This window comes from Botryllus schlosseri, chromosome 2 (genome assembly GCF_051294905.1).
Source record: "Botryllus schlosseri isolate E-star chromosome 2, Bs_hap1, whole genome shotgun sequence".
Classification (NCBI taxonomy): Eukaryota; Metazoa; Chordata; class Ascidiacea; order Stolidobranchia; family Styelidae; genus Botryllus; species Botryllus schlosseri.
In genome coordinates this window covers 32,444,892-32,469,947 of record NC_137237.1, presented here as the reverse complement: position 1 = coordinate 32,469,947, position 25,056 = coordinate 32,444,892, and the positions used below count along the sequence as shown (strand labels likewise).

The 25,056-nt window shown below is 40.5% G+C and overlaps 1 protein-coding gene across 2 annotated transcripts in view; it reads left to right on the top strand.

Moving 5' to 3' along the window:
• Nucleotides 1-24,413, top strand: part of LOC145457911 (uncharacterized) — a 51,354-nt gene extending 26,941 nt beyond the window's left edge. Inside the window, exons 5-19 of one of the 2 annotated variants that reach the window (XM_080336215.1) lie at nt 1,428-1,620; nt 2,214-2,362; nt 2,541-2,600; nt 2,669-2,742; nt 3,880-4,037; nt 4,410-4,562; nt 12,435-12,533; nt 13,023-13,151; nt 16,904-17,065; nt 17,901-18,056; nt 18,450-18,590; nt 19,124-19,367; nt 19,956-20,052; nt 22,067-22,269; nt 23,445-24,413. In XM_080336215.1, the coding sequence (XP_080192341.1) occupies nt 1,428-1,620; nt 2,214-2,362; nt 2,541-2,600; nt 2,669-2,742; nt 3,880-4,037; nt 4,410-4,562; nt 12,435-12,533; nt 13,023-13,151; nt 16,904-17,065; nt 17,901-18,056; nt 18,450-18,590; nt 19,124-19,367; nt 19,956-20,052; nt 22,067-22,269; nt 23,445-23,827 (2,401 nt within the window). In that variant the 3' untranslated portion in view covers nt 23,828-24,413. Of the gene's footprint in view, nt 1-1,427; nt 1,621-2,213; nt 2,363-2,540; nt 2,601-2,668; nt 2,743-3,867; nt 4,038-4,409; nt 4,563-12,434; nt 12,534-13,022; nt 13,152-16,903; nt 17,066-17,900; nt 18,057-18,449; nt 18,591-19,123; nt 19,368-19,955; nt 20,053-22,066; nt 22,270-23,444 lie in introns of both variants that reach the window. The other variant, XM_080336208.1, reaches the window with a different exon arrangement.
• Nucleotides 24,414-25,056: the final 643 nt, after the last annotated feature.

The window sequence follows — 25,056 nt, the reverse complement described above, 5'->3', positions numbered from 1 at the left end:
ATGACAGAGGGTTGGAAGCCTATTTAGTCAAAGGAGCTATATTTACCCTATATTTTTAATTGACAATGTCAATCCACTATGATGTCACAATTAAATATTCATGTCGTCATTGCCCAAAATCAACAACCATAAAAAAAAATGCTCTAAACAAGGGCCTTTTTTTTAAACATGTTTCGTTAAATTGATTTTTGTTTTAAATGCCGCCCAAGTGGCAGTATTATGCTAGCCTGTCGGCGGTGACAATTTTTAAATTTTCATATGCATCTTCACGACTAGCGACCATTTACCAAGTCGATGAAAATACCTGTATTTATCGAAGGTATAATCTTATACCTCTATACCACCGAGATTCTCAAATTCAAATGATCTTCCGCGGCAATTTCCTACTTTTTGATGGCGCCGCGGCCCGCAGCACCAATAATAGGGTAATTCAATGTATTTCCAAGTAGGCCTTATTTGACGGCACCTAGCAGACTGACATTCCACACGCATCGTGAAAATGTGATTAACTATTGTGAATTCACTCCTAGCACGTAAAAAAAAATCACATTTTAAAATATTAGAATAAAATTGTTACTGTACTTGCCATAGTGGCTGTATATTTAGTTGTAGACACAATGCGAGAGTACAAATGCCTCAGGACATCGTAAAAGCTATCGCGTTATAATTTCCAAGGTAGCGGACATTTTACGTGTCACAATCATAGGTAAAATATTTTAGAATTTTGCAAAGATTAATCTGATATCAGAGCATTGGAGTGGTATACAGCCTAATCCAGGTTTCGAGCGTACCCCTGATAACGAATAGGCTATTGATCATGTCATTACCAAAGTTAAAGTAAATCAGGGTTAGATTTACCTCCGAATGTTGGAACAGATCTATAACAACTTGAATACACTGATTAATGTGCCGTAGCAATAGAAATATTCAATCGCCGAAGAATCCATAGGTGTTATAGCTGTGAAGCGTAGGCGACGACTAGGTTATACTCGCCACATTTACTTGGCGATAATAACGCTACTCAACTCGAGTCATTTCTATTTTATCACCCAGCCAGTCCGAATTCGAGTAATTTTCAGTTCCGAATCATCAACGGGTCATGTTTTGCCATCATGAACAAGTAATGTGACGCAATAGTTGATCTTCCACGGCGTGGTAACTTTTGAGAGTGATGTAATAGTGAAGTTTGATGAGTAGTTTCAAGCTACTGGAGTAGTTTAAGAGCGAATTTCCAGTTCTCAAATTGAAAAAAGTTATTTGGCGGTTAAATATCGAATACTTCGAAATCCAAAATGCTGTCGTGGGCCGCACAAAATGGTCTCGCGGGCCGCGTGTTTGAGATCTCTGCTCTATACTGTCCCTCAATCCCCCAGTTTTTATGGCAATATCATGGCAGTATCCAACGAAATATCGAAATATTGTTTCAGGAACGAAAGACAGCCGGCTAGTAATATATTACGTGACAAGTGTTTCCAATGTTTGGACAACAACATGATCATCCCTTCGTCCAGTGTTTGTGACGGAGTGATCGACTGTCCTGATCTTTCCGATGAATGCCTCTGTGGAAGAGTGAGGAGAAGGCCGAAAATATGCGATAAAGTCGTGGATTATGTTGACAAGGTACATGGTGCTAATTTCATTATTATCAATTTAACCCATTGAAAAACATTCCTTGCAACATGATGAAAGTTAAGTAAATTTCGAAAGTTGCTGTAGAGTGTAGGCTGTCTCAAACATAGAAAAAACTTCGCAATAAAAATTAAAGAGTTGCCTTATATACATTTAAATAAGAACTTGTTTATAAGTCCTTAATTGTAGGCCTGAAAACAAACGAAATGAATTTAATCTTGTAATACATGACACACATTTCCCGTATAATATTTATAAACTGAATCTCACGTGTTTTCCATGTTTTCTGTCACTCTGTCTAGCGTTATTTTAAAAATTATCTTCATGCGTCATGCTTCACGGAATTGGTTTTCATTTTAATCTCTGTTCATATGCCTGTTATTGTGCCGTTAAATCTTGCTAAGACACACACGAAACGTCTTGTAGTTGAATAAATTATATCGCCATAAATGTAGTCCCTAAAGCAATACTCAAATTTTATACCGCCAGCCCCCTTTTGAAATATTATATAAACTTGATGCGCCTCCAGTCAGGCCTAGAACCAATGCTATCACGGCAGCATGTAAATTGTACATCTGTCACAGACAGCAACGTCAAACAATACCGAAAGCAAGAGGTCGGGACTCGAGATTGCCGCAACATGTCCAATCGGCCACGTAAAATGTGGCAGTGGGAAGTGCATAACACGACGCTCTGTGTGTGATGGAATACCTGACTGTGACCTCGACGAAAAGTGAGAGTCAAACCTGTTATTTAAGCAATAATCATGGGAGTGTGTCTGTGTGTGTCCAGTGAAAAGGTTTATGACTAACATTTGTATCCTATTCACAGATATTTATCGAGTCAAGTTTCAGATGTAAGCAATTTACAAAAGGCTTTTCATTAAATTGTAACATTTTCAACCTTTCTAGATTCCATTACTGTCAAGGGACTATCAGCTGTCGCGATGCCGGGAAAAAAGAAAGATGTCGGTACGCCTGCTTGTGGCACAGACCCCTGTTTTCTTCACGTGATGATTTTCACCTCAACTTTTTATCAGGTGTCACGTCAGTAGGAATCGGTGCGAAAATTTGTATGGAATTGCATGCGACGGAAAGGCGGATTGCCCAAGTGGTAAGTGTATCAGGGTGAATATATTCCGAGATCTGGGTCCACGGTGGGATGATGTCTTGGCCTACTAAGCCTGTGGAAGGGGAGGCTGAATAGGTTTCCAATATACTCTGACTTGGGGCAGAGACAGACAAGTCATTGATAACCATAGATTATATGTTTTTTCGAATCCTGGGGTGCTGACTGGGTCGTTTCATATAGCTTCCAAGCACTATTACTTGTTATTTTATAAATAGGCCCACTTTACCCGCATGTTAACCTGGGCGGATATACCGAAGTCAGATGATGCGAAATCATCCATACAAGCATGCTTTTCAGTGTGACTCGAACTGCCACCCGTTAGCATGTAGCATGCAGCGACGGAACTGCCGTATATGGTATTGACAACCTCTCAAGAGTTTTAGGCGCGGCACAGAACAGCATATATGGGCCTGCCGTAATATTTAGAACAAGTATGGTCACTGTTTAGTGATCACCTATACATGAGACAGGGATAAATTGCGTAGGCTATTTCGTATAGGCAACTCCACAGCATTGTAGTGCAATGGTTCTTAATCAGTGTTCCACGGAACAGCAGGGGTTCTATCAGACGATGTTGGGGGTTCCACAGGAGGTCAAGACACACAGAACTCATATACATTTGATTTGTGTCGACTGGGGCGATGTTTATACCTAAAAACGGGAGATTTTCACCTAAATAATCAAAATTGTGACATTTTGCGACCTTAAAAAATTAATTTTGACCCAATTTTAACCTAACGTATGCAAATTAAGTATTTCCCGACATAATGTTAGAATTGTACTATACTTATCTTCATTTTTGGTTGGAACTATTTGTCCTTACGAAGTAGTTTGGCCTGAAAATGGTTTGGCCTTGACTATTGTTATGTGTAGCGCGAAACCGAACTTTATTGATGAATAAGACGGTGTGCATTGTAACTCCTAGACATCCTACTTGCGGTCCACAGTTGCACATAGTTAACCTGTAGCCTGCTAACGACAGGTTTGCGCACCATGAGGATATATGGTCGAAAGAGTTATAAAATGGAACAGATATTGTAGTAATAACATCACTAGCCGTGTATGCATAGTGCAATCCTAGACAGGGTCAGTGATACTGTTCGTTAGCTTTTCCCGGAGACATGGACACAAATGGTCGCCCGGAGGACGAATGTGATGCGTTTTGCGACGAGGTCCCGAGGTGGAATTACCAATGCGCGAATCTGATGCGTGGATTTTCTCTCACAATTACACAAACAATTCCTTGTAAACCTGTGGCGACGGACTCATTAACCTCGGTAAGTCCAACCTTGGAGAGATTGATCAAGTCTTATTTCCATCGGTGTTCCTGTTGCTGTAACCCTAATCTCCTAAAATTTGATGACAGGAAATTCATTTTACAATCAACAATGCTTTTTGGATTAAAAAATAAATTCAAAATTCGCGCGAAATTTGGATGATACTAGAAATTTTATTTATGGTTTTTACGACCTAAATTCCAAAGAAAATTGTTTACATGTGGTACGTGAAATAATGCCATATAGCATGGTTGGAGTAAAATCTTCCTGCACGCAATGTAGGTTATATCACTTGGACAACGTACGCTATGCGTTATAAACACGCTGCATATTTTGCAGTCCAATTCACAAAATGTTTTACTGCAATTTTAGGTCGGAGTTTCAAATTTCCTAACGGCGTACAACGAATCGCACAAGTGCGACGGAGTTCAGGACTGTGCGAAGGGAGATGACGAAGAGAACTGCCCGAATCGCTTTCGATGTGACGTCATCAATGGGATAATTATTAGCATTGATCTGAATAAGGTAAACGTAGGACAGGGGTTGGCAAACCCCGGCACGCGTCCCATTTGTGGCACGCGAGATGATTTTTTTGGCACGCCAAATGATTTCACGCAAACGACATATTAGGACCATGTTTTTGCAGAAAGTGAAACAGAAGTTTCCAAAATGTACAAAGCTCGTAGGCGATCCAAAATTATTTCGTAAATCAACATGAAATAGAGTCTTTTGGAGCAGATTTTACTTATCCGAGCTTCTCGCAATTTCTTGGAACCTGATGTCTTGATTTTAATGTCGGAACGCCCAATAAATAAAGATATATGTATATAGAAAATGTTTTTAAAAACTATGCATTATGAACAGAAATGAGTCAATCGTATTAGCAGTTATGAAAGAACGTCAACCGAATATCGTATGAAACCGTTCGGATCAGGGCTTTGAAGCAGTCGTAAATTTTAAACTGCTCCAGCTCCGGCTCCGGAGCTCTCTTCTATGATGAATTAGCTCCGGCTCCAAGCTCCGAAGCTCATTGATACAACTGCTCCGGCAACTATGGTTCGGTTGTAGCCGTCGCAAAGAACCAACATTTTGTGGGGGTATGCCCAGTCCTGTGACTTTATAATTATTTCGTGTCATCTGTCGATGACGTCATATCTGCTCGAGAACACTATTTCCTCAAATTGGACATTGTACACATGATACGTCATTGAAACAGTGACGTGATGATTTTAATACCGGTACTGCGCTCGTTAACATCGAGCCATGCACTCTCGGATATTTTGGAAATGGTGCGATTTGTACAGATGTAACTACAGAAATGAGCGCATGTTGCGACCTTATCAGCAGAAATCAACTTTTTAACAAATAAGCCCAATGGCTTCAAATTCGATGTTGCTGCGCTCGTTACCAGTTCGTACTAGCTTGCATCGCGGCAATTGTATAGGCTATCTAGGGGTGGGCAATTATTTTTCTCCGTGGGCCAAATGCGAATCATAAAATATGTTGGCGGGCCGAGTCAGAAATTTTAGCTCTATTCTCCAGCGTATTGCTTTTATTTCTAAATTGTTGTTTTTATTAACTCATATAATTGGCGCTTGCAACTCGTGGTTATTTGCGCCCACACAGTAAATTTCATAATCGCATAATGGCATGTCTTCATGAACTTCAGTCTTTTTTTCGGCTCATTTGCTGTGCCTCCTTTCACGAGTTCGGCTCTCTCTTTGTCTGGGCTTTTCAATGCGCTGTATTACAGCGGGATCGGCGATGAGGAGCCCAGATAAACCCCCGACACATAGAAAGATGGCAGAGCCGAGACTCGAACCATCAACCATCGATGTCGTGACTACAGCGTTTAACCAACTGCGCCACTCGCTTCCCCAACGGAAAGCAGTGAATTTGACTAAATCGTGCTCAGTGGATGTGTTGATATTGGGGAATGAGAAAGTTACAGTTGATTACAAACAAAAAAAGTATTTATTTGCCGTCATATTTTGAAACAATGTTAAACATGATACATTTCGATCCTTCTTTAAACCCCTATCCGCGTTTTTCTATCAATGCATTTTAAAGTGTTTTGGATGGCAGAAACAGCCCCTTGTCAGCCCCCAGACTTTGGTCTTGGGCCCCCCATAGAGGTATAAATCAAACTCCTGGGGCTTCGCCCCTAGACCAGACCCCATCGGGATGCACGTTTTTAACACTACTTCTGAGCGAGATTTCTTGTATACACTATGATTGGCCATGTCTTATGCCCTAATCGCGCGAAGCGCGGAATTTTACAATGATTCGTGATTCAATCGGTCAATAATATTGATAATTGCATATATATTGCTATATTTTGTTAACCTCTCTCAGCCCACGTACTCTGTTTTACGGCTAGAGCTGAGTGAGGCGCTGTCTTGGAAATATTCGAGAGTGTCCGTTCGTTCGCATAAATACTTCGTTGCATGCTGTTATTTCGTGACCTCATGTCTGCTATGTGAAAAGATATTGAAATCGTCAAAGCGTACTAAACCAAAAGACATAAGGGCAGTTCTTTTCGGCCAAGGTTTTCTCGCTGTCGAGCTTTTTCGCCTTTACTCAGTGAATTTGATCAGCAGTTGCAATTGAAGTGCATTCTCGTTATCCCGTGTTGGCCTAAACTTCATATATTTTGGTGAGTCGTGGCGCGGCAATGGCTGACGCCGAAATGGCCAATTCTATAAACCATTGATCTCTAAATCGCGCGTATTTGAAAGAAGTTGAATAAATTTCCAAAAAATACTCTATAATTCATGTTTATTCACGAAATAATTTTGGGCGCCCGTCGAGCTCGCCTCGCAATTGGGGGTTTGGGATGCGCCAGTTTCGGTCCTTGGGATACTATAAAGCTTATTGTCTTGATAGCTGGTTTTCGAGAAGTCTGCAGCTTACCGAAATGGCCTTGTTATTGAGCCAAGCTTACAGTTATTCCGAAATTCGCCGTGTCTTAATCGAGTGTATGTCTTCGTGATTTTGTCATAGAACCGACCTAAATTATACTCCTTAAATACGGCGACTTTCTCGGCACTAACTCCTAAAAAGACGGGTAGTAAACAAATATTTAGTCCTCCGAACCATCTTTGAATTTAAGCTTTCGGATTTCTTTTTGACATCCTTTATGGGTGGTGATATACTCATAGAAATCACGGACACTGTTTGACTTGTATTACGAATTAGGGATTTGGAAACGCATCACGTAACAATTTGAAACACAGACCGTGTAATGCGTAATGTAGCAATGGCAACAAAGCAGGTTTGGTGACTTCTTGTGACTTTAATTGTAATGACATAATTTGCTACATTGACTTTACTTTGAATCTGGATTAGGCATGTGGGGCACGTATGTAGGCTGCGTAATTACGGCATGTTAATGAACAGGCTTGATGGTAAATTTCAGGTTCAGTTTATACATCCTATGGTTTTAGTCCATGCAGCAACATTAAAAAGTAGGTTTTATATTTTCAATTTCAAGCAACCTTTCGCGGGCCGAACAGAATAGCTCCGCGAGCCGCACTTTGCCCAGGCCTGGGCTATGCAGGCAGACTACAATAGAGATCTGGGCGGCTTCGATGCATTTCCTTATTGACGTTCGCAAATCGTTACTGGAGTAAACGATCGTGCGCTTGAATGGATTTCAATTCACAGGCGAAAATGAAAACACACTATCTAATTTGGCGCTGCGAAGCGATTAACAAACTATCAACGAAGAGCGTGCATTTGCTCGTCCAATTCAGAAAGAAGAGTGGAGACAATGTTTCTCGGCGTGCGGCATGCGCGCCTATAAATCAACAAGTGCCCTGTGCAATAATGCCACGGTTATATCCTATGGCGTCGCTTTTATATTCGTCTCAATACTAATTAGGCATATAGCTTATCTCACAAAAGCATCAATCCCGTTTTGTAACTTGCATGGTTCTCATTATTTTTCGAACCACACAATTGGCCGTCGATGTTGTGCTGATTACGAATTTGAGGGTATTCCTATAATGCAGTAATGACGGGGCAAGCGCGACAAATCCAGCCTAGCCAGGTTTGGCGCATGTGTATAAGCATTGAACAATTAAACTTGGTTACTGGTTAATTAGAAAAGGAGGTGCCAACGAGGCAACAATTCCTAATTTTTTGAACGATTATCGGAAAATTATGTAAATTCAGTCATCAGTAAAAGCATAGCCTCATATGCAATACATCGGAGCCCGAGCTACTCTTCATAAAACCGGCTCCTTGCTGCGGATCCGGCTCCAAAGCCCTGGTTTGGATGCTTTAGTCTAGGAGTGTTATTCAGTGTGAAGCCTACACGAGCGCAACTTAAGAATCGGCATTCCGGCGCTGGGCATTTTCAAGCTATAGAAGACGCGGCCTAGACATAAAGTTTCGGACAACATGCGACCATGCGACTCCCATGCGGTGTATGCGTTGCCAAAATGATTAGCGGCGATAAAACCTTGAAACATAATAACCGCCGCATGCTGGCCAAAACGTTCAACATTGATATGTTCGCTGCCAAGTCGCCGAAGTGACCAGCGCCGAATAGTCCAGCGCCCGCAGCTTCAGCCGCACGTCTCAAATGTGACCTTCGGGGAGAATAATGAGCCCCGTTTCGAAATGCGAATTTGGAATCGTGGTCGCCTTTCGGAAGGAGATATTATTCAAGTTTCGTCTAGTGTGCAAGCGATTCCATTATATCTGCAGCAACGACAATCTTTACCTCATTACCGCGACTTTTGCAGACAAATCTATCGCTATCAGTGTCAGACCGACCTTAATATGACAACAAACCGACTTGAATGATACAGGGTTGGGCACATTTTCATCATCATCATACGATAACATGGTAACGACACTGATTGGCCTGTCACTTATCGGATCTGGTACCGAACACCCTGGGCTTGGAAACGACCAAATCAACCACAGAAGATCGATCATTGCCCTATTGCGCGACTGAAAATAAATTATGTAAACATCACGACATGTAAACGACAGGTCGGGTGCGGTAGCGACCAACATTTATTCCCTTCGCGACCAATCAAGAATCACTGGCGTGACGGATATGCCGTTGCCCGCTGCAGAAAAACGGTTGGTGGTATTCCTTGCTTGAAACGTTGAATGTTAATAAATTGAATGTTTGGCAAGCAAGCTGATAAAAAATGGACATTTTTGACATTTTGGCACGCTCCACACAAAAGGTTGCCGGCCCCTGACGTATGACCTCCGAAGAGTGGAAGGAGGATTTAGCTTTGGATTGGAAAAGAGCAATAGTAAAGACTGTGAATGGATTATAAAATTACCTACGGTTTTGCATTTACAATGATACGACTGCTGTCGTTTGGGTATCGGCATTGAGTGTAAACATGTTTCAAATTTCATCCGACTTTTAAATGAATTTGAGACACGGATTTGGACATGGATTTGAAGCGCAATATGAAACGTGATCTGGATTTAATAAAATTAAAGTCAATTCCAAGTCATCTAATGTAAGTTGTTCGGGTTACCGTTCGGATACGGGTGTATTTATACATACGGCGTGTCAGTAATTTTAAATGTGGTAGCATGTCATTTCAAAATTTTCAACACCATATAAGTCACGGGATATTTATGTAAGTTAGATGCCCTACACTATTTCGATGAATGAACATAAATTACACATAATGTTATGACGACTCCCCCACGAAAAATACGCATAATTATAGAACATAGAAATAGGCGTTTCGGCGTCGGCCATTACCACGCTACGATGTACGAAGACATATGAAGTTCCGGCCAATATGGGACTCCGAGACGTGTGCCAAAAGATCGCCAGCGCGACAACCTTAACCGAAGAGGATTGCCCTTATGATGACCGTACACTTCGATGTATATAAGTCTAATTGTCCCTAATAGGTGCTTGAATCACTCGTGTCGAATTATCATGCCGTAGCAGTCTGCACCCCACAGAACAAATATCATCCATCAGAAAAAAATTATCAGCCAGTGAAGAAATACCAATTTTGAATCGTATGCTTACTTCAGTTTAATACGTTTATGCGTTTCAATACCTTTTGACTATATAGTGGACAAGAGGTAATAAAATAGCAACATGTAACGAACAGAGGTGTTCAAAGTAGTCAAGAAATCTACTCAAGTAGAAGTAGAAGTAGCGACGAAAAAAATCGACTCAAGTACGAGTAGAAGTACTTCTTCCATAAGCAACCTAAAGCTAGGCCTACTTGAAGTAGAAATATAAATGACTGACTTTAAAAGTACTCAAGTATGTAAGTAGTTATGAAAACGATCCTAATTCGTTCACAAGGATTGTAAAAAGGTGCAAGTTGAGCTATGCGATAGGTGACGAGCTTGATTCATATTGATGCATACCTGCAGGTATCCAATTCTCGATAGCATAAGTATTCGTCCACAACATGGGATGAAAATGATAGTATTGATATGGAAATGCGATGCTAGTCCTCTGTTTTCTCGAACAGCACGTTTTAGAAAATAGCATGATATGGCGCCATTACCCATATTATAAGGCCAGTATAGTTTAGTCGTAGAGCAATACGGAGAAGTTGTATAGGATACGGTGTAAACGATTAGTAAACGTTAATAAAAAATATGGTGGACCTTAAAATGCCATATTGCGTAGCTTTATTTCCAGAAATTAAAGGGATTACTACACTTGCTTTTATACTTCAACATGTATGTTATCCAGACAAAAGAACTGATATTAATTATAACTCAAAGTATATGATGCTGAGAATTGAAAGTGAAATATAAATACTACTTCTAAAAGCAGAATATTCATTACATGTTATTAGTCCAGAAAGTTTCAAAGGTGGTATGCTAAAACAGCTCTAAAACTAAAAAAAAAGTCGGAGTCCACTTTTCCAGATTTGGACACGCCATGGACATGCTAGATTACGATATGACAAGTAAATGCTAGATTACGAAACATCAGTTTCAAACGTTATGATGAGCCATATATACTGTGATGAATTATTTGATATGGGCGAAGGGCGACAATGTGGTGTGAACGGAACCACGCCAACCCTTTAGCTAAATTATATTCACCGATACTTCCGTGAAATCATACTGGTCACTCCGGATCTACTGCGCGCGAAGCGCGACGAAAATTCTGGGCTTTACTAAACTTTTATGAAAATTAAATGTTGATACTCCGTGAAAACAGCCCCGAAATTCCTCAGGCTATCTTCCTGATTGGGAGATTGAACTACTTCTACTTGACAAACTGAAAATAGCGAAACGTAAGTAAGTAGATCACAAAATATTACGAAGTAGAAGTAGAAGTAGCGAAAATCAGATCTACTTGAGTAAGTACCAGAAGTAGAGGGAAACTACTTTAGTACTTCGAAAAGTAAAAGTACTTCGTTACTGACCACCTCTGGTAACGGAATAATTGTACCAACGGGTATACGCCCGAATATGTTTAATCATTATTTACGTGGCCTTCATCTTCCAAGACAACACCTCACTCGGCGCTATTGGTAAATCTGATTACGTGGACTGAGAGGATAAAAAGTTTATAGCGACATGTATATGCAATTACCACGTATTCATTCATGCATTATCGAAAAATTTTGCGCCTAGGGCGACCAGGCCACACATACTTTGCTGACCATCGAAACCACTCCCCACAAGTCTGGTTTATCACGCTATGCGTGCGCTAAACAATCGTTTTTTAGGGGGGCTGATGAAGTGCTGTTACGGCCCTCCCTCTTACCCCTTGTCTTTATTGCAGTCCATACAATATAGGGGGCCCGATAATTTTTGAAAGGGGGCACTGGAGGAAAGAAGGTTAAGAACCACTACTGTAGATGAAACAGGGATGTATCTGCATGAATCGTGTATTTGTGACGGCTAACATGTAGTCGCAGAGAAAATAAATTCCCTCACTGATGTAGTTGTTATATATAAATATATATAGTCGCTTCTTACGCACTCTGCGTGTGAACAGTGCTAATATGACGGCAAACAAGTCGCCAACTGAATCAGCTTCCATTTTGGGTAGGCTATATATATTAGTAAATATGACTGTAAAGGGGTCGATTCCTCACCAACCATGAACCTCACCACTCGTCACTTCTCCTATCCCAACATTTCTCCTATACTGTTACCAGTCGTGAAGTCAGCCCAGGAACATGACTGCCGTCATCCCAACATTGCGTCGTCATATCTGGTCATTACATCGAAGTGTGTCGTATGTATTGTACATTGCGTGCTTTGATCAAATAAGGAAAATAAAATAGCTGATTATTATAAGTTCAACATCACAGTCCAAATCTTACTCTACGTTTAACCTAAACATACTTCTGAATCCAAATCTACTCGAAACCTTTAAATCCAGATACAAAACATGCTTATTCCTCATCTCTGTTACAGACATGTGACGGACACCTGGACTGTCGTAACGGCACCGACGAAAGCGAGGAGCTTTGCGGAGACTCACGATTTCAATGTTCGGCTCTAGGTGGCGAGAAGGTACGAGTAGTTGTGTTTAAAGATTTATTTTCGTGGATTGCAGTAGATGAACCTGTAACACTTATTTCATATTCAGTTGCTGCAATGGGTGGGATTGTATTTTGTTTTCACTGACAATGTCTTAATTGCGGTTTTAGTGGTGGATAGAGCAAGCAGCGTGTCATATTGAATATCCACGACACTGCGCTGCTTTGTATCTAGGAAGTAACAACAATGATTAGCATGACAATTTCCTTAAGGTTAGTGTAGGTTTTCCTTAATTCTGCCAAAATATGGTCAGACTATCTCTCCCAGAGCTCAATCGGGTCATCGTTTATTTTTGCAGCTTCAAATTCAATCGATTTTTGTTATGGTGAAGTAGTCGTACATATTATAAGTGTTAATGAATTTTTTCATGGACCCCCTGAGAAAGGTCCACAGTTAGGGAGCTCCTGATTTTGAGTGTAGTGCTATGCTTGACTGTTTGTATTTCGTTATCATCGAACGTAGGTGAATATAGACAGCGCCCTTGTATGCGATTTCCACATTACTTGCGACGATGCCTCTGACGAGAAATATTGTTCGGACGGACGATTTTACTGTGAAAATGGGGAGCCGCTTTTCGTGCACCAAAGGAAGGTAATTGGAGGTTGTAGATTTCTGGGAGTTTCTGAAGTGTGAAATGTTACATTTTATACATTATAATGACGTTGGTACATTTGGGCGAAATTGGTATAGCACATATTCGCTAAAATCCTAATTCTAGATCAAAATCGCCGAAAGTCTTCCTTCGTGGCTATGGAATCGAACAAATGGGCAATTTACGGGGTACGAGTTGTCATACGTCTTCAGTGTCCAAAGACTAGTTGAGTTTGGCCATCATGATCTATGCCAGTGGTTCTTCACCGCCGGTCCACGGCCACTTTTCTGCCGATACGCAAGATAGATTAAAATGGTATACCCTACTTGAAAAATGCCAGCTGTAATGGCCCATCAATAAAATAAATGAAACATCAAATGTTAAACAGACTCTGAACTTCGTCAGTTCCTGTAGCATTGTGAGGTAACATTGAGCCTGCCACCATGTTCGCTTCGACTTGGGATTCAAACTGTCACAGGTGAAGATAGGCGCGTGACAACTCCCAGCTCACTCCCTAAACTGCGCAGTTTACACAATCATTCGTTTCCCATTCAATCATTTTTTGGATGACCGAGTGTCGTTGTTACCAGATGTTTTCTTTGGCACTGTATTGTTTTCGTAGTTCGGTCAGTTGGAAATGAGCAAGGTAACAGGACTAAAAACGCTTCTCGCGACATTGTCGAAAAGAAGAAGATATTTCGAGTTGACGTAGTCGGTTAATCAATGGCCTTTGACGCGAAAGATTATCCAGGCCCGTTTATCTGGGTAAGGTAATTTGACCCCGACTCAGAAGCAGACATGGGGTAATCGCGATTAGTAATCGTAATCGATTACGACGATTACAGCATTTTGAAGTAATCGTAATCGCAATCGATTACATTCGAAAAAATTCCGAAGTAATCGTAATCGTAATCGACTACTTACCATATCTAATCGATTTCTTTGTGAAAGAACGATTACTTTTTATTTGTACAAGGACTATGACATAAACTGAACATTCTCGAACAATGAAGAGATATTATACCACGCTCGTGATAACACAAACGTCTGATTTTCAAATGCCATTGCTCATTATCACGTCAGAAGTACCATATTAGCTTTGCTAGTCATTGCGTAACAAGTATCCACAGCAAATAGATATATTCGATGTACGTACATTAGTCTGATCGTAAGAACACCTACCGTGCTGTATATCAGGTTATCAAAACGTTTCACACGCCAGTACCTCGCAACAGGATACTTAATCACCACTCTGCCTAAGTTAAAATAGTAACTTGTGTAATGTGTATTGATGTTTGGTTATGCTTATAGTTAAACGCAGTTTGACCGATGCTGCTTTGCGAGCAGTAGGCCTATGTAGTACGTACGTACACCGGACAAAGATTTGAAATTTTGTACTCGTCTAATAAAACATTACGGTTTCTACAACGAAGCATTGAAAATCAACAGCTGCATCATTACCGAGCCGTTTTCGCCGTTTCTCGTAACGGCAGCTTGCAGTACATTATCTGTATTAAGTTGAATGCAGAATTTTATGAATGAGAATCTTATTCTCATATGACTCTACTTGAAACGGGCGCCAATCCTCATTTCACAATTCTTTACTCAACATTGGAACCTGCCGTCATAGCCATGGGCTTATATATCATGTTAGCGTGGGTTGTAGCTAGAATTAGCGCCAAAACAGCAACTCGTCCCCCAGTCCAAACGTTGGTCTTTGGCCCTCATAGGGTGATATTTTCAAGTCGAAGTCTGAGTTTCGTCAATAATATTGGTAATCGCATTTGATTATTATTAATTTTTAATCCTCTCTCTGCCCCGATATAATTACAACGTCTGGTATCCTGTTTTACTTTAGTGTATGTTGTTAATTCGTGACCTCCGGTCTGTGATATATTCAAAAGATATTGTTGTATCTCAAACGTAGCAGACTAAAAGAAAAACTTTCGTGAGACGTAGACATAAATTGTCATATCTTTAATGCTCTGTGGGTGCCCGGGTGGCATTTTCTTTGTGGGCTCAGATTGGAAGGACCGTGGACTACTAGTCACGCCCACCCAGCGCGGCTATTGGCAATGTACACATACCCTAAGTTACGGCCAAGGTCTTTCTTTAGTAGCACACTTCGTGAAGTCGCGTCTTGTGGTCGAAACTGCATATGTCTTTTGGCGTGTCGTGGGCTCATGGCACGGTATTGACTGGAATCTAAATTCCTATTACTATAAACTAAGGTTGCATTTAAAACAAAAATCAATTTAAAGTAACCATGTTTGAATCATGTTTTTTGAGCCATGACGTCACGAATTTGTATTGACATTGACATTAAAAAATATAGGGTAAATATAGCTCCTTTGACGAAATATCTGTCGTATAACTGTTGAACCGACTATTTTGAGGGTATAAACCATCCCATATCGACGTACGTCGGCTAAATCGGGTGGTTACTGTCCATATAGACTCATTCAACATGTTTTTGAAAAGTATTTACACAATTATGGCATAATTTAACAACCTAAAAAAACACATTTCTTTAAACAAAGTGTTTTAAACAACCATTTGTTTTAAATGCATTCCTACAATAAATAATGTAGGCTATGCTTTTTTTTGTTGAGGGGAAGACGTATGTATTTCAAAATCAAGCTTATCTAGAGAGAATTTTCAAGTCAATTTAATCTCTCGAAAATACTCAATAATTTATGTTGGTCTACGAAATACTTTAAGTCATGTTCGATCTCGCTCCTCACCCTATTGAGAAATTTGGGGTGCGGCAGTCAAGGACCTGGCCAGAATGCAAATCGCTGGGTACGATAGATCGTCCTATGTAAAAATGGGCAATAGGTAAGCTCGATTATGACGCAACAAGCAAATAACGCATCCTTTTTAAATGAAGTGTGTTATCTCATTAGGCCTTTTCAGCGCAATCCATATATTGTCTTCCAATATAACTTCTAAGATGCAAAATAAATGTAATCGTGAGTAATCGTGATTACTTTTCCAATGTAATCGTAATCGTAATCGACTACTTCCGGATTTTGCTGTAATCGTAATCGTAATCGTAATCGCGTCATTCGGAAGTAATCGTAATCGCAATCGATTACATTCATGAAGTAATCACCCCATGTCTGCTCAGAAGACACACTGCCGTGAAATTATCATCTGACGTCATGTAACGTCAAAATGGGATTAAAACACTTTTGCTATCCTGTTAGCGGCCCCGTCTAGATATTGCCGGAGTAGTATTGATTGTTCTTTTACGATTGTTGCCATTCGAAAGATGTTACTGATTACGATATGAGTAGAGTGAATTGTGCTATGATGATCTTATTACAACTTGTTGGCGAGATTAAAGCTTTGTGGTGGGCTGCAAAATACCCTTCGTTCGCACCCTGCAGTATTTCAGAGATCCTCAGGAAATCTAAGCCCAGGAACAATTCAGCATTACGGGGCCAATATATATCATTGACCAGGAATGACAAACTCTGCAATCGCCGGAAATAATAAGTTGGTCATCTCGAATTCAAGGGCAAAGTTGCAAGTTCAATGTTGCAAAAATGCGATATCCAATCCCACCTTAGTACCAATCGTTAACAGAAATTCTGTTTAACAATTAAAACAATTTTCGGTCCAAGCCGAATGTAAATCCTTACACGTGCCCATAAAGTTGAGCAACTACAGATTAACTTTATTGCTAAATCTATAGTACCAATATTTGAAATGTTCTTTTGGGCACTAAATACAATTTCCGTTACAGATGTTCAACAGACGCGCTGATTGTTCGGACTGGAGCGATGAGTGTCCAACCAGCGACGCTGGTACTACTGACATGTTTTCGTCACGGTCCGAGCTGATTGCAAATCCTATCCTACGGGCACTCGTGTGGATCATGGGAATTTTGTCGCTGTGCGGCAACTCTGTGAGCTCTTTATAGTAGCTAACTTCGTTACGTAGCGTGTTGCGCATAGCTTTACGAGACGACTAAAAGTTTGAAATTCGCTTTTTTTGTTGTCATTGCCAGTAACACCATGTCAACCTTGTTTCATTTGACCTTTTGATCGGTAGGCCTATAAAGTAGGCTACAAGCTGTAAAATGTCAAATGATAGGTTAACCGACAGTGCAAACATCTACGATGCACGCGATATGAAGGTTGCAAAATAATTTTGACTTTGTAAACAATTTTTGCAATCGCCCTGATTATCACTTAAAAGTTTGCGGGTCGGGCATTATATGGAAAAGGAAAGGAAAGGAAAGGACGTAGTTTATTTTTGTCCTTGATGTTTTTGCGGCATATACACCGACTCATGATATACATACACACGATCTGCGCATATGCATACCATGAGTGCATGATGTGCATATGCCGCTGGACAAGGCAGTGCAGATATAGCCTTTACGACTTTCTAAGTCATGCACCACCCCTCCATGCTATCCCTGTAATGCATGAGCGCCAAGCAGGGAAGCCATGGATACCAGTGTTACTAATCAGGTCTTTGGTCTGACCCGGCCGGGAATCGAACCCACGACCTACCGATCAAGAAGCCGGACGCTTAACCATTACGCTATCTTGATCGGCGACGGATTCCTTTTGACGTCGGCATGCCTTCTCCAACAAATCATTGCTTGCAAGCCCTAGAACTATATACGCGGTTCGGGTGCACTTTCGGTGACAGTGTAAGAAAGTGAAGCTGCATATTTAGTACAATATTTTCAACGAATAATCTTCATACTTCATTTATGGCATATGGGGCAGACGGTTCTTCATCTTGAATCGAAGAAACTAAGAGAAAACCACAACTTGACTCCGATTGCTTCGGCAAACCGACTTCTCGTGTTAAACCTCGCTGCATCTGATATCCTCATGGGGATCTATCTCCTGTCGCTCGGCATTTCAGGGTTGCTGATGCAGGTATGCCGACACACTGTTTAAAGGTTTTGTGCTAAGAAAAACTATTTTCTGATGTGCGACTTTTAACCCTCATTTTGTACGTTCATATCAAGTAGTTTGACACATCTTGTACATTGCTATAATTCTACTTGTAGGCTATTTGAGTATAGAAATTTACGGAGCTACGTCTGCTTCTATACTTGAGTACCAACGCGGACTACTGACCCCCTCAGATTGTGATTAAGTGAACACCGATGACGAGATCAGGGTGAATTCAAAATTTTGGAGGGATTTGTCGGTAGTTATATATAACTAATATCGGCTACACTCTATACCCATCAACATAAAATGACATAACATTGCAAACACTTTATTTGACATGTGCCACGACAAACTTTTGTTGTCCCGTTGCAGGGGAACTACTGCTCGCAGAAGCTATTATGGCGATCCAGCACATCCTGCGTAGTCTTGGGAGTGTTGTCAGTGCTATCCAGTGAAACATCCGTAATCACGATGATTATGCTCACAAGCTGCAGACTGTACGCTGTGTTGAAGGTGTGTTTACTGGAGGGTTTTATTTCAGTATATAACAGACTCATATATGTTGTAAAACTAGTCATTGTTGGTACATAACTGCGCTACAAGTAGAATGTAATACCCGCATGTCCACTCCATTACAAGTATGTAGGGATTCTATGAGATGAACATATTCCGTTACAAGTGTAAGCAGACTGACAAATAACCAAGTAGTAAAGACTAAGTATCAAAGAGGCGTGACAGAAGTTTCTTATCAGTCACCAGCAACATTTTTGAATATTATGTTACAGTTTCTACATTGTCGAACTGCTGTGGCAGTTAAAATGTTGACATTGTTGAAAAATAAAAACTAATTTCTATTTGGACAAATCTGAAAGGTGAAAAGCAATCACAGTTTGACTACGGAAACTGTTGATGTAGAAGTGGAAGTATGGTGTAAAATTTGAGTAAATATTTGAAAAAACCTAAACCCAGTGGAATAGTGAGAAAATTAAATTTACATAGTTACCTACCGGAGACAGAGAAATTAATCAACTCCGTTTTTCAAAAAGCCGTTCCAATCAGCTTGTCATCCTCGTAAACGCACGGTGGCGCTGATGATCGTTGCATCTTGGTGCGTATCTCTCTGCTTGGCTCTGGTCCCATTGCTGCCCGGGCTGGCGACAATCTTCGTCTCACACGTTCAATTCAAGGAAGACATTTTCTTCGCCAGCCCCCGGACGAAAATTACTAAAGCCAGAGAGTTATTTTCAAGTCTCCTGACGTATGACATGCAGCCTAATGTGACGATACCTGGTTAGTATTATTTCATTTTATTCACTCACTCATATTCCGAGGCTGATGCTGTGAGATAACAAATTTTATATGTATCTAGTTTCAGTGTCTTTTGTTTCTCTCTTTATATATTTCCAAAGGTTTTGGGTGATTATTTTATACGTAATATATTTTTATCGTTCTCCCGATATCATTGTAAGTCCTGAGGACCAACTACACCCGCGCAGTCAAGCTTTTCATTGTCAGCACATGACGCTTACGTTAACTCCATTCAACTTCTCAGCCTTGAAAGAAGATGGAGTCATGGACGATAGAGTTGTTCCACGAACATAATTATTTACTAAGAAACAGTTAGTAGCAATTAATCAGGAATACCAAAGATGACTCCAGCATTTAACGGAATTAGGGGGGAAAGGGCTATTAAATAAGTCGTGAAAGATTGTAGAAACGGAATCACTTGAGTAGACTAATAGAAATATAAAATTAAATATTTTCGTAATCCAGAAAAGTGGAAGTATTACGTTACTAACTTGCTTTGCCCAATAACGATGACTATCAAAAAGTGACATTTCAATCCCAGTCGGTGATCAATTTCCGTTATGTCGACAGGGAATCTGAACGTCGAGGAGCTATCTTGGCATGAGATGAGGAGCTGGTCAAGTAAAATCTTTGTACACGATCATTTCGAAGTCAGTAGATCTTTCGGGTGAGACACATCATCTCAAATAGCTGGACCTTTAGGTCCGCATCCGAGATTCTCTTGTTTTCAAACTATCAAACTCGTGGTAAACTAAATGTCTTTTGCCGTGAGTGCGACAGTGTTGGGATCAAGTCACTACCTTCGAGTCACAAGTCATTCGACATTTTGACACGAGTCAGCCAAGTCACTCGATTTTTGAAGGGGACTCAAGTCAAATCAAGTCACTCGATTCACTTAAGTCTGATTTGTGATAAATATTCATTAGAATGTTTTCATTTTACGTGAATATTATATTTTCATGTTTTATTTATTATTTTAACACTCCGTTGATGCACAGTTGATTTTGTGCACGTGCAATCTATAATATTGTATTTGATGTTCTAGTTTGATGTGTAGTGTGGTATATTTTGGATATTTAGGCTAGCTTTCCTATATAGTGACTCGAGTTCTCAAAGATGAGAAAGATCTGAATCACCCGAAATCGATACCATCACAGAGCAGATTTCGCAACAGACCTGGTCAGTTCGATTTGCGATAATCGTCGCCAAGGTTGCGTTACACGCAATGCGTATTCAATTGATTATTAATTATGCGTATTTAAACTTCCTCTCTTTCGGCTGGCTACGCGCCTCTATTAGGGATGTTTATCTTTTCTACAAACACCACCAAGACATCTGTAAATAGCAGTTACGTTTGTTTGAATTGGCCTTCCGTCGACTGAATGACTTCGGCAATTATAATGAGTTTGCTTAGTAGAATATTTTATCTCCAAAAAGGCCGTTCTGCGCATGCGAACCCTGTAATTTTAGTAGCTCCAGCCAAGGCTGCTTTATTGTTGTTGTTTGTGGTATTCATCGTGTTTGTCAACTCCTATAGTCATTTACCCAGACCAATTTTCTCTAATTTTATTCCGAAGCTGCGGCTGACTTGTAGCAAGGCCAACTTTTAGGCTTTTAAAAGACACGCGCTCACACGGATGAGGTGGCGAGGAGGAGCCTAGATAAACATCCAACACGTAAATAGGAATTCTGGGGTTGACCTTGGTCGGACGAGAACCCGCAACCCATTGGATGCTTTATTAGAGCTACCGTAGACAGAAAATAAATTACGTTCTCAACCTCGTTGCAGATTTAGAGGTCACGAAGATGATCTCTACTTTAGTTAATTAGTTTGTATAAAAACACAAGACATAAAGAAAAGCTAGAGTAGCATTTTTTTTTGGGGGGGGGCTAAAAAATTTGAGAGGTCCCTTCCCATAAATCTATGACTGTAGAAGAATACAGTAAAAAACGATGTTTTTTGGCCTTATTTTGTGATGAACCCAACTCCCGGGGGTAATTCTTATACATATATTTCACCCAAAATCACAGTGTTATGTTATATTATTATTATTAGAGAAAATCAGTGTGAATATATTCACACTGCGCACTGCGCAATATTTCACTCTCCTGGTCGCATTTGTGCCGCGGGACTCAGAGTGCCAGGACAGGGCCATCCGACGTGATCTTCGGCCACGGTTCTATCGCCGGCGATCTTTCTGGGATCGCACTTCGTGCTGGCTAAGACCTTATCATCTGCATTGGAATATCTTTTTTGGGGCCGAAAGATGGTGCCTAATAATTCCGCAACCACAGACACCTCATACGAATAAAGTTATATTCAATTCTAAACATCAGGCGAAGAAAATACTCCACCTTATGTCAATTTACAAAATGTTTCGAAAGATTTTTGCCCTCCTGCTCCTAGCCCATTTTCTTTGTGATGTCGTATGCGTTTGGGAAGACGAATAAGAGAGAAAGAAAGTCGGTTGTGTTCTGTAATCATTGGATGTCTTTAGTTTCTATACATCAAAAACCAGGTTTCGTGACCCGACTTGTTATCAGGTCATTCCATAGTCGAGTCGCATTTGGCTACAGGCCTATTCATATCGCTATGTCAGCCCTACTTAGGATAATCGTGTGCTGTAAATTTTCCTTCGGAGTTCGGATCACAACCAGCCATATATTCCATTTCTTTTCAGATATTACAGCATAAACAGCGTGTGCATTCCGAAGTTTTTCGTGAAGTCTTCCGACCGCTCTTGGGGATTCTCTTTCTTCGTGAACCTCTTCAATTTTTGCTCTTTCGTGTTCGTTGCCACTGCGTACGCGGCGATTTATCATCAGTCTAGGAAAAGAGCGAAAGTTCGAACCGTAACACGAAAAAGTGATAAGGGAGTTACTGGTACAGTGGTTTACATGTCAATTCTTCCTTCGTTTATTGGACAGTATAGAAGAGTAAAACCATTGCATTAATGTGAATATCAAAATTGATGAGTGCCAGTGATGGGCATCCGACGGATTCGAATAGGGCTCGGACCGGATTTTAAACAATTTTGAGACAGTCGGATCGGATTCGGATTCTATCACGAATTTCGTTTCGGAAATTTTCGGATAGTTCTGACCAGACGCGACTTTGGATTTCAAGTTAAAAGAAAAAAATCGTCCGCTCGACAACCAAACATGAACAGTTACCACGTTTTGATATAGAACCGGTGGCACTCTAAAGTTGTTTTGCTGAAGGTCCAAGCAAATATAAATCATCTAACCCTAGCCTTAGCCTTTGTAAAGACCATACTATTCTGAGATGTAGAATTACGATTCTTCAAAAAAGTTATTCGATTCGGATTTGTCGGATTCTGGACGGCATTATTCGGACTCGAGTAGATTTTTGATCCCGATTGTTCGGATTGGGACGGATAGGTCCTCAGGTACCCGGACTGTCGCACGGATTCGGATTCTCAGAAATCAATATCCGCCTATTCACACTGCCGCAAGATGTTGCGATGGTGATACATTCTGAAAACTACTGTCTTCATACCCTTGCCAATCGATGTTTGACTCGTGAAGAAATATTCAGCATAATAAATGACATTCACTCCCGGATCACACCTGGCAATGTGCTTGTATTTTCATTCTGTAGCGTTATCCCACCTCTCGCATTTCCGACAATATAGCGCATTATCTGATAATATGGTGCAATATCACCCATGTCAATTTTCTGAGGTAGATAGCAGATATCGTCGCAGTGGAATCAAAGTGACTTATGTCCATTTTACACATTTTGAGAAAATTGACTTTAGGTAAAGTTTTCATCATCTTTCAGTAACATATTGGCCCTGATTAACTTTGAATTAACGAAACAGATATAACCATGGCCAATATATGTCCGAAAATAATTGAAATATTTTCAAAAACTTGATTTTCGTCAAGTTTTAAAAATGGACCTTCAAAATTTGTAAACAGGACATAAGTCACTTTGATTCCACTGCGACGATATAGGCTCTGAACGTTTCTTTGTATATATTGCTACATGTCGACACGATGCTGATTTTAACCTTGATGTTGCCCGAATTACAGATTTACAGAAGAAAATTCTCCGTCTTATCATAACGGACTTTTTCTGCTGGATTCCCATTTGCATCATGGCGTTCGCCAAGCTTGCCGGAGCTCACATTACCGAAACTGCATATGTTATCGCTGCCATCGTACTGCTTCCGATAAACAGCGCGCTCAATCCAATCCTATATTCCGCCTTACCGGATTTTCTTTACCAAACCGCAATGTCGAAATTCAATCGAGCACCATCCAGCGTGGATAACAACGTTTCGGACCAATCTTCATCGAAGGCCGAACGCCGAGCGACAGACTCTAGTCTCGTTATGAGCATTAAAAAGTCGTTCAGTAATAAGAATTCGAACAACTCATCGCACAAATCGAAGTATGCATCGTCCGCGAGATAATGCACGATCCATTCTAGTTAGCTGTTTGTCAGAAGTGGTCCGGGTATGCAGAGTTTGTATGTTTGTTTTGTGTGGTATTCATGGTGTTTGTCGACTACTATGGTCATTTACACCAGGCCGATATTCGTCATTATTTTCAGTAACCGCCGACTTATAGCACGGTCCACCTCTAGGCTTCCGTAAGACACCGCTTACGCGGATGAGGTGGCGAGGAGGAGCCTAGGTAAACCTCCAACACTTAGATATCGGAATTCTGAAGTATTCAGAGTTGAGAATCATCTACGACAGTGGTTCTCAAACTTGTTTTAGACACGACCCCCTTTATGATAGTGCAAAATTCCGCGCCCCCTATCGTCATATCACAAAAATGCAACCAGAATGCTAGCAATACCAACGGATAGTTTGATGACATGGAAGGTTATGACAAGGGCAAGTTTTCGTTGCACTAAAATCGCGAGAAAGTTGCATTTTATTTTAACAAAAGTTGCAGTAAAAAGTTGCATTGATAATTTTTTCGAATTATTAGGGTATGAGAAACTCGAAAGGCTTCGTTGTATAACCTAGTTCCTGCAGAGCTGTCAACTATGTTTTTGCAAGAAAATTACGCAATACGGGAATAATTTTCCCCAAAAATTCCAAACAGCATAGCGATAACCCCTCCCCCTAAAACAAGTAGAATATTACACCCCAAACCGCCTAGGTCCGTGAACTTGACCCAAGGCATCACAGAAAACTCACTCTTGACGACTTTAACAAAACTAATAGCCTGAAGAAGGGGACCAAGTTAAAATGTAATTTTCGGCGGTCTCGTCTGGGCGTTCGTGAAATGGGAAACTATTTCAAATTTAAACGACAGAATTATTGAAGCGATCTATTTACATATTGATCGGGCACCGTCGTGCTTGGCAGGGGAGATGAAATTCTCTCCATTGTGTCATAGATAACAGTGTCTTTGTTATGCAAATCGAAGAGAGTAGAACCATACTAGAAATCGTTTATAGCATGTTTTTAAATCACTCCTTTACATTTCCACGCAATATTTGATAAAAGTTGCAGTAAAAATTGACTATGAAAAATAGAGAAAAATTGCAAAATGTTGCACTATAAAATATCTACAAACAGCTTAAAACAACATAGTACATAGATACTGAGTATCTGCGAAGCTGTCGGAAGCTGTAAAAAAAAGTGGCTAAAGTTGCGCAAAAACTTGCCCTAGTTATGACTGTTGA